The following is a 15,894-nucleotide window of genomic DNA, read 5'->3' as shown; positions in this document are numbered from 1 at the left end:
TTCAGACCTTTCCAGAAGCAAACTCCGTTGAATAGCATCATGAATTAAAGCTATGGAAATGACTTATTCAGAAAGTACTATAATTCTTGTGATAGGAAAATTTATCATGTATAAAAGATCCGTATAGTGAGTCTAACACTCTTCAATTGGGATCTAAAAAAAAGTAGAATATATAGTTTACTCATTTGGCCAGTTGAAAATTAATGATGTTTATTATACAGAGGAGTTACGAGTTTAGAGGTAGAAAAGAGAGTTGTGGGGTTTCTTAGTGGTTCAGTTGGTTAAGCATCTGACCCTTGATTTCAGCTCAGATCATGATCTCATAGTTCATGGGTTTGAGCCCCACATCAGGCTTTGTGCTGACAGCGCACAGAGCCTGCTTGGAATTCTCTCTCTCTGCTCCTACCCCCACTCGCGTGTGTGCTTTCTCTCTCTCTCTCAAATAATAAAAAAAATTTTTAGAAGAAAAAGACTCTTTAAAAGAAAAAGAACTCTTTAAAAGAACTCTTTAAAAGAAAAAGAGTTCTAAGAAGGGTATAGTCAAATTTTTTGAAAGTAGGATAGTTGGCCAGGATATGGATAGGATGTCTAGCACAATGCCTGGCCTGTAATAGGCACTAAATGAGTATTTGTTGAAGACATATTTATAAAAATGTTTGAAAGGATTTTAGTTTTTTATGCTGTCTCTACTTCCTCTCTTTTTATTAAGACCTTCAAACAAACATAATTTGTTTTCCATTCTCTATCACTCCAATAGGATTTCTAGGGTGACCTAATGCCAGGTCTAATGAACGTGGGTTTTTGTTCGTTGGTTTGTTTGTTTTGTTTTTACATCTATACTGTATTTGTTGTTGTGGATCACTCCCTCCATGAAACATTCTTTTCTTGGTTTCATAATAACATAAAGGGTCTCCTCTTTTCAGACCTTTCTTTTGTGAGTTTTCTACAGCCATTTGGTCCTTGATTTTTGGTGTTCTTAGTGGTTCTTTTTTTAGCACTCAGTCTTATCAATGGTTATTAAACCTGAGATCAGTATACTCCTGACTGATGGAGGGGTGTTTTATGTGGCCTTTGAATTTCCTGGAATTATATGTAAAATTTAGTGTATGTAAACGTGTACATATTTCTGGGAAGAGAAAGTTCAAAGGTCTCATCGGCTTCAAAGAGTCTAAAATTGAAAGGTTAAATGCCTTCTTTGGGTGATCTTATCCATACCTAGCTTTAACTATTAGTTTATATACTAAATGACATGTTAATTAAATACATGTCTGAGTACTTTGCACCAAGCACTGTTCCAATTCTTAAGGATACAGTGCTAAATAAGACAGGCAGGGTCCTAGATCTCATGGAACATACCCTGAGATTTCACTTCTAAGCTAAAGATCTGTATTTATGTGTGTGTGTGTATATATATATATATATATATATATATATATATATATGTTTTGTGAAGGTAATTTTTTCAAGGTAAGACCTAGAAAGATAGTAGTTTGGCCCTTTGAATATTAGCCTAATTTGGGTGTCAGCATATGGGCAAGAGGTGCAGTGTAATGGAACATATCTATAAAACACTAAGTAATTTATATTCTCAAGGCATTTACTCTTTTAAAATAATCTGCCAAGTTGAAAGTGAAAAGGGTTTAAGACTATGTAAGTGAACCATGGCATAGGGGGATAGTGTTTGAATGAGTTCTGAGAACCCATGCTGTGGATCTAAAGATAACATATGTTATGTTGTGATATAATAAGGGATATATGTTTGGTCTTTATCCCCAGTTCCTGTCACAGAGCTCCTAAACCCTTGAAATTTCCTCAATGGTAGGGTTGATAGGAATATCTTTTGTTATATTTAGTCTTACTCCTGAGTTTCTGACACAAGAGCCTCTAAGACCTTTGGGGTTTCTAGAATGAGTATCTTTTTGTATGCTAATGAGATGATCTGTGGCTGGATAGCTTCAGATTGAAGGCTGGTCACCCAGAAGACCAGGATCCCTGATTGGAACTTTAGTCTCATTCCCTGAGTTTCTGGGAGGGGAGAGGATCTGGAGAACACTCATGCCCATGGAATGAAACCTCTATAAAGCCCCCTAAACTACAGGGTTTGGAGATTTTCCAGGTTGGTAAGCACATCAACGTGCTGGGATGGTGATTAGCTTAGAAAAAGTATGGAAGTTCCTTTGCTTCGCCTCTCCCCCCTCACTTTGCCCTATGTATCTCTTCCATTTGACTGTTCCTGAATTATATGCTTTATAATAAAACCATAATAGTAAGTGAGTTCTTATCTAAATTCTGTGATTCATTCTAGCAAACCTGCAGAGGAGGTTGTGAGAACCCCAGACTTTATAGCGAGTTGGTCAGCAGTACTGGTGGCCCTGACTTGTGATTGATGTCTAAAGTGGGGGCAGTTTTGTGGGACTGAGCCCTTAACCTGTGGAGTATGAATGACCTGCTTTTTTGTTTGTTCATTTCCTCTTCAACCTTGTAAGATTTAGTTCAGACCCTGTGGAGAGTGAAAGTCCAGCTGATTTCTAGTTGTCAGTAGAAGGAATTAACTGTGTTAACTTGATTTGCTAAGACCATTTAAGATCTGTTTTCATCTTACAATTTTTATTTTCATTTTTAGACTTTGAGCTTTAGGGATTCAGATAATGCTTATAAAAGTAGAGAAAATCCCTTGTGCTTCTTTTATACTTATTCTTTAGGGGCCTGTCATTGATTATTTAACTTATGTGTTCAGCAACAATGTAACTGTTTAAATCTATTCTGCATCTGTCTATAGAAGGAAAAGGTGAGTAAGTGTGTTAGATTTTCAGAGGTAGAAGTAAGAAAGCATATATGTGATTTGTGAATTGGAGAGTTTTTTCTATCTTAACTATATGAAAAAATGATCTTTTGTTTACTGGATTAGGTACTGTTTCTTTTTCTCAGTTATTATTTCTGCTGTTATCAAAATGCTGCTTTTAAAAACTTTTCAGTTCACTCTTATTTTATAATATGCAAAGTTGTTCTTGTGACAGTTTTGTTTGCAGGTGCTTTTTATCTTACTTTCTTCTTTCCATTTATTATTATGTGTGTAACTGAAAGATTTCCTTTGTTCTGATTTTTTATGTGGTTTATTTTCCTGCATGGTTGTGTATCCTTATACATTATATGTACTGTTGTAATGTTATTAATGAAGTTTTGTGGTGAATATCCTGTCAGTGCTGATACCAAATATGATCCTCTGAGTATGAAATTTTGCATTCTTGAGTGAGTAGGTGAGCTTCAGGAGCACCTTGGATTTTTGAGATTTCTATGCATAATTTTATGTGTTTCTTTTTTTCTGGGAAAATAATCCCTAGCTTTTATCAAATTCTGAAGTTGTCTGTAACTTCAAAAAAATTAAGATCCATAGTTGCTTCAAGGGATGGAGGATCTTTGTGGCAGACCCATGACATTTGTTACTTTTATAGTTGTGACATCAATTGTGATGTCTTTTTAATCTTATAAGGGGTCTATTGCTCTTGTTAAATTGATTTTCTGCTTTATGAACTTTGACATACCATAGACGTACATTAATATGACCTTATTTTCCGGGGCGCCTGGGTGGCTCAGTCGGTTGAGTGTCTGACTTTGGCTCATGATCTTGCGGTTCGTGAGTTTGAGCCCCGTGTTGGGCTCTGTGCTGACAGCTCAGAGCCTGGAGCCTGCTTCAGATTCTGTGTCCCCCTCTCTCTCCGCCCCATCCCTGCTTGTGCTCTGTTTTTCTCTGTCTTTCAAAAATGAATAAACATAAAAAAAATTTTAAATATGGCCTTATTTTCCTGAAAAGTTGATTTCAACTTCCTTGTCAATTTTTTGGCATTGATCAAATATGTATGTAATAACAACTTTATTTTTTTCAGAGATGCGAGATAAAATGAGAAAATGGAGAGAAGAAAACTCACGAAATAGTGAGCAAATTGTGGAAGTTGGAGAGGAATTAATTAATGAATATGCTTCTAAGCTTGGAGATGATAGTGAGTTCTTATTCATGCTTAGTTCATGTTCTATTTATGGCTTTTAGTTCTTTTAAAAACCATCTTTTCATTATGTTTTCCTGCTGTTCAATCTATGATTTGTCCCCTTTTAAGAAGAGTTTTCAGGAAGTCAATGATACATCATTTTGAGAAGGATTTCTAATTCCTGGTTGTAGTGGAGCTATCAAATAGGCCTTTTTGTTTTAATGACCACAGGGCTATCGTCCTGATCTGGTCACAATGTGCCTCATAAAGAATGTTTTAGAAGAGCCCAGGTATTAAACAATGGGAGATCTTTTTACTTTATAAGATACTAAGATATTTTATATTACTGAAAGTATATGAGGATGCTTTCTTAATTCCAGATATAATATGGTATATCAATTTTTAGTTATAAGTGACTTTAAAATATTAGAAACAAGAAAAATATCTAATTTCTGCTGGGAGATTTTGACATTAAATTCAGTTTTTTCCTCTCTCTATATATTTATAGTTTGGATCATATATGAACAAGTAATGATTGCAGCCCTAGACTATGGTCGAGATGACTTGGCATTGGTAGGTATTTAAACTAATTTTATTTCATTTTAAATTTGCTTCACGAAGTATATATAAGTAGCTAAGACTTAGTATATGGCTTGTATTTGAATGCTTTTATAGCTAGTTTTCAGTGCTACTCTTTTTTTTTTTTTTTTTTTTTTTTTAGAGAGAGTACAAGCGGGGGAGGGGGAGGGAGAGGATAGGATCTGAAGCAGGCTCTGCGCTGACAGCAGAAGAGCCTGATGTGGGGCTTGAACTCACAAACTGTGAGATCACAACCTAAGCCAAAGTCAGGTGCTCAACTAACTGAGCCACCCAGGTACCCCTTCATTACTACTCTTAAGAGTAGGTGAGACTAACTAGGTACTTGGGGACAGCGAACGTTCTTAAATCTTCTTAACAGTACTGAAGAAGTTAAATTAGTTGGTGAAGATTATACACTTAAGAGTTGAATTATGCTATATTATAGATTTTAAAATAAGCAGCGGATGGTTTAAAACAAGTTTTTCTTTTGGGTTGTGGAATGACTTTCATAGCACAGACAGTCACAGACTTAGGATGATTTGACTTAGGATTTTTTTTTTAACTTTTTTTTTTTTTTAACATTTATTTATTTTTGAGAGAGAGAGAGACAGAGCATGAGCAGGGGAGGGTCAGAGAGAGGGAGACACAGAATCCGAAACAGGCTCCAGGGTCTGAGCTGTCAGCCCAGAGCCCGATGCGGGGCTCGAACTCACAGACCGCGAGATCATGACCTGAGCCGAAGTCGGACGCCCAACAGGCTTCCCTGACTTAGGATTTTTTGACTTTATGATGGTGTGGAAGCAATATACATTCAGTAGAAACTGCTTTGAATTTTGAATTTTGATCTTTGCCCGGGCTAGTGGTAGGTGATATCATGATGCTGGGCAGTGGCAATGGGCTGCACCTTCCAGCAGGCATGTGATCACAAGGGTAAACAATCGATAAACTTATTGCCATTCTGTACCCTTACAGCCATTCTGTTTTTCACTTTCAGTACAGTATTTAATAAATTACATGAGGTAGTTGATACTTCATTATAAAATAGTCTTTGTGTTAGATGATTTTGTCCATCTGTAGACTAATGTAAGTGTTCTGAGCATATTTAAGGCAAGCTAGCCTAAGCTATTCTGTTCAATAGGTTGGGTGTGTTAAATGCATTCTTGACATTCAGTATTTTCGACTTACCATGGGTTATGGGATGTAACCCCATTGTAAATCGAATATTAAATACTCTTTTGCAGTGCTTTAAATGTATCTCTTTCTTAAATTACTAGAAAATCCTAACATACATAGAACATGACTTAAAATACTAAATATAGCTTTTAAAATAAAAGAATAACTCATGTGGTAGGCACTGTGCTATAAATGCTTTATAGCAGGCTTTATTTAATCTTCACTTTGATTTGTGCTTGACACTATTGTTATATTGATTTTATATATCAAGAAGTAGAGGTTTCTGCTCTTTTATTCTATTGTTTTATAATCCTGAGTTCTTAAGTATCATCTCCTCATTTAAGCCAAAAAAAAAAAAAAATACATGCAAACTGAAAGTTGAAATACCAGGAGAACATACTCATATCTGAATTAGCATTATTTTTTCCAAGGTAATTATGTTATATTGTCTCTACACCTAATTTTAGTGGAACTGTTAGTGGTAAATAAATATTCCATAAAATCTTTTGGATTACCTTCAGAACCTATGAGGTATAGTCTTTGTAATATTCACAGAGGTGGCAGCTTACATCTTAAGGGAGATATTAAGGTTTTTTTTTAAGTAGCTAAATGCCATTTGACAAATTAGGAGATCATATTAGATAATATTGATAACCAAAGCAGGAGATCAAATTAAATGCTAACTTTTTTTGTAACTTAGTATTTTTTTTAATGATTCAGAATTTCTACACAGCTTGATTGACCAAATAATATGAGTTTTGTGTGGTGTCATAGAAATAAATGAACATCATCTTTATTTTTAACTAATTGTGATGTTTTTCTTAGTGTGGCAGATTGTTAGCCACATACTTGGAAGCAATACTTGCAGATCATATTAAAACTTATTTTATTACTGATTAATAGTTTCTTCACTAATGAAATGTATTTTTTTGGTCACTTATGCTTTGGGGCACTAGAATGGACCATTTTTATAATCCTCGACATTTCTAGCATTCAGATGTTGGTGAGATCATAGTTGGTGCTCAGTAAGTATTTGATTATTTAAATTAATGGATGAATTATGTATATTTCCCAAAGGAGATTGGCTCCATAGACCTGGTGTCTGCATTTTATGACCCCAAATCAGGTTATGTGTACTGACAAGATGATTGATTAATACATGATTTCAACAGGGAAAAATTGAACAAAGTGTTAATATTATTTGCTAGGGACTTGAGAATACTATCAAAGAGCTTAATTTTTGTAAAGAGAATACTTAGGCAATAGTTAGAAGCAAAAAACCTGGAAGCTGTTATAAGCATTTAAGTTGGGTCTGGCACATTATGGAAGCAGTTTTTTTTTTAAAGTTCTTTTATTATTTCTGAGACAGAGAGAGAGAGAGAGAGAATGAACAAGAGGGCAAGGGGCAGAGAGATTGGCAGACACAGAATCTGAAGCAGGCTTCAGGCTCTGAACTGTCAGCACAGAGCGCAAAGCAAGGCTCGAACTCATGAATTGTGAGATCATGACCTGAGCTGAAGTTGGATGCTTAACCGACTGAGCCACCAGGCACCCCAGAAGCCATTTTCAAGGAGGAATAATATGGCAATATCTCAAGACTTATTAGTGTACTCCATGACCTGCTCATTTTCCCAGTTAGGATTTTGAGAACTGATTGTTATTCCCACTGTAATTTCAGAGTTCTTCTTTTACCCCATTATTTATTACCAATTAATTTCACTTCATGTCATTAGATTACACAGATGAAATGATTTAAGAAGATACACTGAAGACTGTAGTCCATTCCTTGTAGCCCATTTGGTACATGTAATGTAATTACTACTATTTAAGCCTTTTTTACCAATTATTTTTTCAGTTTTGCCTTCAGGAGTTGAGAAGACAGTTCCCTGGCAGTCATAGAGTCAAGAGACTAACTGGGATGAGATTTGAAGCCATGGAAAGGTAACTGAATCTTAAAAACAGTGTGATCCCATTTTAAAATGGTAAACATGGGTATAGATGTAGGTCCTGCCTACATGGCAACATTGTTAATTGTGCAAGATTTTTTGCTACTGAGTTTCAGAATAGTGTCAGTGCTTCTCAGCATAAGTTTTGCCAATTACTCCCAATAAATAGGATTTGACATAGGAGTGTAATTCATTTACCATCTCTGGCCTAGAGAAATGGGATCATGTTCTGGAGTAAGGACAGTTTTATATCCTCTTTCTAGGATTTATTAGCTGTTTACCTGACACGTTATTTAACTTATTTTTGTTTAAGCCTTTTAGCTTTACTCCTTTGCAAAACAGGAATATTACCAACTTGTCAGGGTTGTTTTGGGAATTAGTAATGACATGTGTGTAGTATCCATACAGGCATTCAAGGTATAGAAGGTATTATTATTTTTTTAATTGAGATACAATTGACATTCCGTTGGTTTCAGTTGTATGATATCATGATTTGATATTCATATATATTTTGAAATGATTACCACAATAAGTTTAGTTAACGTGCATCCCCATACATTGTTACAATATTTTTTTCTTATGAGAACTTTTAAGATTTACTCTCTTAGCAACAGCTTTCAAGTACACAATAGTATTGTTAACTATGGTAACCATGCTGTACATTATATTCCCAGGACTTTAACTGGACGTTTGTACCTTTTGACCACTGTTACCTAGTATGCCCACCCCCACAGCCCACCTCTGGCAACCGCTAATCTGTTTTCTGATTCTATGAGTTTGTGTTCTTTTTGATTCTACCTGTAAGCGAGATTATACAGTATTTGTCTTTGTCTTTGTTTTTGACTATTACACTTAGCATATGCCCAGGGTCATCCAACTTCATAAATAGCAGAATTTCTTCCTTTTTTATGGCTGAATAATATTCCATTATATCAGACTTCTTTATCCACTTATCTGTCACTGGATACTTAGGTTGTTTCCATGTATTGGCTACTGCAAATAATGCTGTAGTGAACATGAGTGTGGAAATAAATATCTTTTCAAGATAGTGATTTTATTTCTTTTGGATAAATACCCAGAAGTGGAATTGCCAGATCAAATGGTAGTTATATTTTGAATTTTTTAAGGAACCTCCATACTGTTTTTCATAGCGGCTCTGCTAATTTACATTCCCACCCACGGTCCATAAGGGTCCCCGTTGCATACTTGTCAACACTTACATCTTGTCTTGACAATAGTCATTTTATTATGTGTGAGGTGATAGCTCATTGTGGTTTTGATTTTTGTTTCCCTGTTGATTAATGATGTTGAACACTGTTTCATATACCTGTTTGCCATTTGTATGTCTTCCTCGGCAAATGTCTTTTTCAATTCCTCTGCCTCTTCTTAGCCGCATTTTTATTTTTTGCGATTGTGAGTTTGTTTTGTTGTTTTGTTTTGTTTTTGTTTTGTTTTTATTTTAGAGAGAGCCAGCAGGGGAGATGGGCAGAGGGAGAAGAGACAGGGAGAGAGAGAATCTTAAGCAGCTTCCTTGGCCAGCGTGGAGCCCTATGTGGGGCTCAGTCTCACAACCGCAAGTTCTTGACCTGAGCCAAAGTAAGGAGTGGGACACCCAGGTGTCCCTGTATAAAGTCTTTATATGTATTAGATATTAACTCCTTATCAGATATTTGCAAACATCAGATGATTTGTAAATATTTTTTCCCATTCTGTAAGTTGTCTTTTCATTTTGTTGAATGTTTTTTTGTTGTTGTTTTACAGAAGCTTTTTAGTTTGATGTTGTCCCATTTCTTTATTTTTGTTTTTGTCGGCCTTTGCTCCTTCTAAAAAATTATCACCAAGACTCTTGTCAGAGAGCTTACTGCCTATGTTTTCTTCTAGGAGTTTTACGATTTCATATCTTATGTTGAGGTCTTTAATCAATTTTGAGTTGATTTTTGCATATGGTATAAAGATAGTAGTCCAGTTTTATGTCTTTTGCATATGACTGTCCAGTTTTCCCAGCACCATTTATTGAAGAGACTATCCTTCTCCCATTGTATATTCTTATCTTCTCCTTGGTAAATTAATTGACCATTTATGTTTGGGTTTGTTACTGGATTCTCTGTTGTGTTCCATTAATCTGTGTGTCTCTTGTTATGCCAATACCATAATGCTTTGATTATTATGCCTTTTTTATATGGTTTGAAGTATGATGTCTTAAGCTTTGTTCTTATTGTGCAGGATGGCTTTGGATATTCAGGGTCTTTTGTGGTTCCATACAAATTTTGGAACTTTTCTAGTTCTGTGGGAAATGCCATTGGAATTTTTATAGGAATTGCATAGAATCTTTAGATTACTTTGAGTAGTATGGAAATTTTACCAATAATCTTCCAATCCATGGGCATGGATATCTTTTGATTTTCTTCAATTTCTTTCATCAGTGTGGTATAGTTTTCAACATACAGGGCTTTCACCTCTTTGGTTAAATACATTCCTGGGTAGTGTATTCTTTTTGATGACTTGTAAATGAGATTAATAGATTATTATTAGTATATTATTAATGTATTAATTTATTAATAGAGTATTATTAGTGTATTAAAATGAAACAGATTTTTATATCTTGATTTTCTATCCTGCAACCTTACTGTATTTATTAGGTCTAACAGTTTTTGATGGGATCTTATGTTCCATTAAGCTATGTTTATCTGTATTGATCTATCTCTCAATTTTAGGGGCAGTGGTTTACTTGGTCAATTTTCTGATGGATCTAAAAAGAGTTGTTGGTTTGTTAACTTTGTTTAGCCTTTTTCTTGTGAGGATGGGAGTGATGACTTTCAGAATCATCATGTGCCAAACCAGGAACTAGAAATCTTGAGCATCTTTTCATACAATTACTGGCCATTTGGAGAAATGTCTATTCATATTCTTTGCTTCTAGATGGGAGTTACTTATAAGAGTTCTTTAAATATAGTCTAGATGCACGTCCCTTGTCAGATAATATGATTTGTAAAACTTCTCACATTATGTGAGTTGTCTTTTCACTTGCCTAATGGTATCCTTTGATTACAAATGTAAGTTTTTTATTTTTTATGAAGTCCAGTTCTGTTTTTCCATTGTCACTTGTACTTACGGTGTCATGTAGAAACCATTGCCTAATCAGGGTCACAAAGGTTACACCTGTCCTTTCTTCTAAGAGTTTTATGTTGCTGTTAGTTTTTATATTTAGGTCTTTGATCTGTTTCAGTTAATATTTTTTATGGGGTGAGGTAGTTGCCCAACTTTATTCTTTGGCATGTGGATATCCAGTTGTTCCAGCATCTTTGTTGAAATAACTTTGCTTTCCCCATTTAATTGTCTGGCACCCTTGTTGAAAATTAATTGAATGTAAATGTGAGGGTTGATTTCTGGGCTTTCAGTTCTGTTCCATTGATCTATATGTTTATCACATACCACAGTGTATTGATTCCACACTATTGATAGTGTAGCTTTGTGGTAAGTTCTGAAATTTGTAAGTATGAGGCCTTTGACTTCCTTCTTTTTTTTCCCCAAAGAGGATTTTGTCTATTCTGAGTCCTTTGAATTTATTACATATGAATTTTAGGGTTAGCTTATTGCCCCTTACTTTTTTAATTTGGTGTTTTAAGTAAGAGGTAACTTGTACCTAGTTATAGTAGCTTTTAATAAGCAAGATGTATTGATATAATTTTTCTTAACCCTTTTGTTCCTTGGCTTTTGGCTTACGTGTTTGTTTATATGTACATTTTAATCTCATTGGATCTTCTCTGTAAGCAAGCAAAGGGCATAAAGAAAAATAAATAAAATAGTATTATTTTAGGTTAACAGAAAGTAATTTGAATCGGGACGGAATGGAAGAAATCTACAAAGGATTGTTCCTGAATCAGTGTTCTACTCTAATATCCCTTTTTGTTTTATTTCAACTATAGTATATCTAGTATTTTTACACCATTCTTAAAATATGTAAATAGCCAAACACATCCCAGAATCCAACATGAATGATTTTTAAAATTATCTTGTAAAGGTTTGAGAGGTACTAGTTTCCAAAGGACACATTTTAATAGTTCCTATCCCTCCACCCCCTTTCTAACTGTACAAAAAATTGATATGGTAACAATAATTTACTCTTAAGTCAAGTTTTCTAAGATACCTAGTGAACTTTAATTTCTTTACACCTTGCTCTTTAATTGAAACTCATATAATCATTTTACCTAGTAAAGTTTTGCTGTTGTGTTTTTTAATTTTTTTTCTCCTGAAAGAGTTGCTATTATGTGTCTTTGTTACATGGAGCCATTAACCATTGATTCTCATATACGATTGTGTGAATTAGAGTGATCTGTGCCCTTTTAAAAAAAATACGTAGTTGCCTAGTCTCCATTTTACTGAGATCAGTTTGTTAGTGGTGTAATCCAGAATTTTCTTTAAAGGAAGCCCTGCAGGAGAATTGACAAGTAGGTTTGAGAACATTGCTGACTAAAGGTAAATTTTTGTAGACCTGCAGTGTATTAGGAGTCTCTAGAGAAACAGAATCTAGAGGGTATTTGTATACATATATGGGGTAGGAGGAGGGAGGTAGGACGCAAAGAGAGAGGGAGAGAGATTTACTATGAAGCAATTATGGAGGCTGAGAAGTCCCAGAATCTGCTATCTGCAACTTGGAGAGCCAGGAAGTTGGTGCTGTAATTCTGAGTCCAAGTCCAAAGGCCTGAGAACCAAGGGAACTAATGGTGTAAATCCCAGACTGAGGACAAGAAAAGATGAGATGAGATGTCCCAGCTCATGTAGTGAGACATTAAAAAGGGATGAATAACTTTTTGCTCTGCATTTGTTCTTTTCAAACTCTCAAGAGATTGGGTGATGTCCACCTACATTGGGAAAGGCAGTCCGTTTTACCGAGTACACAGATTCAAATGCAAATCTCATCTGGAAACACCCTCAGACATACCCAGGAATAATATTTAATCTGGGTATCTCATGGCCAGTTAAGTTAATACATCACACTCAGTTAAAAAAAATTAACCACCACATTCAGTTTTTACAGAACTGAATATTTTGGGGGCTCCTGGGTGGCTTAGTTGGTTAAGTGTCCAACTTTGGCTCAGGTCATGATCTTATGTTTCGTGAGTTCAAGCCCCACGTTGGGCTCTGTGGGGACAACTCAGAGCCTGGAGCCTGCTTTAGATTCTGTGTCTCCCACTCCACTCACGCTGTCTCTCTTTCTCTCTCTCTCTTAAAAGTAAATAAACATATGGGCACCTGGGTGGCTCAGTCGGTTAAGCGTCTGACTTCGCTTCAGGTCATAATCTCAGGGTTTGTGAGTTTGAGCCTTGTGTCAGGCTCTGTGCCGACAGCTTGGACCCTGGAGCCTGCTTCGGATTCTGTGTCTCCCCATCTCTGCCTCTCCTATGCTCATGCTCTGTCTGTCTCTCAATAATAAATAAATGTTAAAAAATTTTAAAAGTAAATACATAAACATTAAAATTTTCTTTAATAAATTACTATATTTTTATTGTAGTAAAACTTCAATATAAAACTAGGTATTAATAATGTCTTATGTGTATAGTTTTTATATAGCTGTAACAGCAATGTAAGTTTTCTAATAAAATACTCCCCAAAACTAGAAGACTACTAAAATTCAGATTATCATTATATTAGTAAAAGGAATGGTTTCCTACCTTCCTGTGTCATTTTCTTTGTATTTCCCAGAGTTTACATAGTTGGAGAAGGATTCTCAGGGGATTCTTATGTACCGTGTCTTATGTACTGTGTCATAGAACCCTTGCTCTATAGCATTAATTTTATCTTTATATACTTCATTGTTTTGCTTTATTAATATTTAATGATTTTATTTTAGATTTCCCCATTTAATTGCAGGTTCTTTTGAGGCTAGCCATACTTACTATTTTAGCATGTATTTGAGGTCCAAACTAATTTTATTTGAACTGCTTTTAAGTCTAATTGACTTAATGTGCAGTGATGCTGTTTGGCCTTCACATGGTATGGACCCATTTACAAATTAAGTCTGCTTTTCTTTTTCTCAGTTGTCTGCTACAGTTAAAATATTCTTACCTACTAGCATGATCATAATCACAAAGAGGCTTGGGCACTAAAATTGTGGGGCAGTATTCAGTTAAAAGATGTGTCATCATAATGATCTAGAATATTTATATATTGAATATCATTAAGAGAAAAATATAAAATTAAAAAACTCTCTTAGGAAACTTATGAATAGATTTCAAGAATGTAGCTGTTGTTTCTAGTTTTAGAAACACTGTTGTGAAAGTTTTTACATACTGTTTTTGTTTTCTCTAAAGATCTGTATCTGGAATAAAGAAATTGATTTGGAATGGAGTTGGGGTTGTGGATGTTGTTAGGAAGGAATTTCAGGATCACTTAGCTATTTTCTTGCATCCTGAGCAAGATTACCATTTGTAAGACTATATGATGTTCTTTATGTGATTTTTGATGTATTCCTCCCCTTGATTCCCTATGACATAATGTTCATTTTGGGTTGTTAGTTATATGCTGTCATGTTTGATTATTTTTTTCATTTGATAAATTGTCAACTATTCTTCTTATAAGATTGTAACTCACTAAAGTGTATTGCAAGTGTGTATTTAACAGGTGCTTAATGAATTGAACTGAACGAGCTCAACTAAGAAAAGCTATCATAAGTATTCATTAAAGGAGAATTAAATCATAGATCATTTACTTGTGAATTTGTTTAAAATTAAACTTGCTCTTCTGCCTTACTGGCTGTAATTCTAGGTATATCTAAGACCACAAAGGTATCTCTCTGTGCTGCTAGTTTTTACCTTTGTATTTAGGCCAAATTGAATCCATGTATTTTTGTTCATCTCTGTTTTTCTTTGTTCATGAATCAGTATATTTTTGAAGTCAGGGTTTTTTTATAAATGCTTTATACATGAAGCTTTTCTGTAAAAAATTTCTAGCAAATTACTACTGTTACATGAAGATCAGAAGAGAGTTGGATTCCAATTGTCAAAGCATTTAAAGTCCTGCCAGTTTAATGTTTTTCTGTATTTACTATTTGTCACTAAATATTAAGGTAATGATTCTTGATGTTTCTTTTTTTTAAAAAAATAGATACGATGATGCTATACAACTGTATGATCGAATTTTACAAGAAGATCCAACTAACACTGTAAGTTAGCTGACTGTCTAAATTTTATTTTAAAAGGTGAAATTTATTCATTTTTGAAATAATGTGAAAATACATATGAAGCCAGGTTTTAGCTTCTTATTTTAAATAATTTATGTTGAGGGTGCCTGGGGGGCTCTGTCGGTTAAGTGTCCAACTCCTGAAATCGGCTCAGGTCCTGATCTTGTGGTTGTGGGATTGCGTAGGGCTCTGTGCTGAGCATGGAGCTTTCTTGGGATTCTCCCTCTCCCTCTCTCTCTGCCCCTCCACCATTCACTTGCTTTCTCTCTCTCTTCCTAAATAAATAAACCTGAAAAAAAAATATATGTTGGACCACAGTTTTAAAATAGATTTAAAACTCTTCTGTAAAATTTGACTCATAAGATACCTTATTAAAAAGAAACTAGTGGAGGGACCCCTGAGTGGTTCAGTCAGTTAAGTGTCTGACTTCGGCTTAGGTCATGATCTCACAGTTCCTGAGGTCGAGGACCATGTTGGGGTCTGCCCTGATAGCTAGGAACCTGCTTGGGATTCTCTCTGTCTCTACCCCTCCCTTGCTCTCTGTCTTTCTCTCTCTCTCTCTCTCAAAATAAATAAACTTAAAAAAAAAAAAAAAAGAAACTATTGGAAATTTAGAAAGAAAGAATTTTATGTGCTTGCAAAAAAGCCCAGCAGAGTTCAGTGGTTTTGTAATATTTTTCAGTTTATGATATACTAACTTGTTTTGTTTTGGTAGTTATATTTTAGTTGTCTCAATGAAAAGTGAAGTCATGACAGTAATTGGTATATAGAATTAATAAAGGTGTTTTGGTTTTTTTCGGCCTTATACCTAGATAAGAACATATATATGTACATATAACATACATGTATACATATATACACATAAAGAAGAAAAATATATTGTGTTTCCCATAAGATAACATCTTTAATTATCCTGATTTGAACAAATATATTAGTGTATTGTGCAGAGCATTTGTTCCAGATATACTTATGTAATGTTACTTGTTTTTAAAGTACTCTGGTGAAGATTTTTTTTAATTTTGAGAACATTTTA

The 15,894-nt window shown here is 34.7% G+C and overlaps 1 protein-coding gene across 4 annotated transcripts in view; it reads left to right on the top strand.

Annotated features, from left to right (window-relative positions):
• EMC2 (ER membrane protein complex subunit 2) overlaps positions 1 to 15,894 on the top strand; it is a 50,973-nt gene that overhangs the window by 2,713 nt on the left and 32,366 nt on the right. For all 4 annotated transcript variants that reach the window (XM_049633526.1, XM_049633527.1, XM_049633525.1 and 1 more), the window contains exons 2-5: positions 3,885 to 3,998; positions 4,492 to 4,556; positions 7,591 to 7,676; positions 14,786 to 14,843. In XM_049633526.1, the coding sequence (XP_049489483.1) occupies positions 3,885 to 3,998; positions 4,492 to 4,556; positions 7,591 to 7,676; positions 14,786 to 14,843 (323 nt within the window). The remainder of the gene's footprint in view (positions 1 to 3,884; positions 3,999 to 4,491; positions 4,557 to 7,590; positions 7,677 to 14,785; positions 14,844 to 15,894) is intronic.

The sequence above is a fragment of the Panthera uncia genome, chromosome F2 (assembly GCF_023721935.1).
Source record: "Panthera uncia isolate 11264 chromosome F2, Puncia_PCG_1.0, whole genome shotgun sequence".
Lineage (NCBI taxonomy): Eukaryota > Metazoa > Chordata > Mammalia > Carnivora > Felidae > Panthera > Panthera uncia.
Note: the sequence above shows the minus strand (reverse complement) of the source record. Positions and strands in the feature narration are given on the sequence as shown.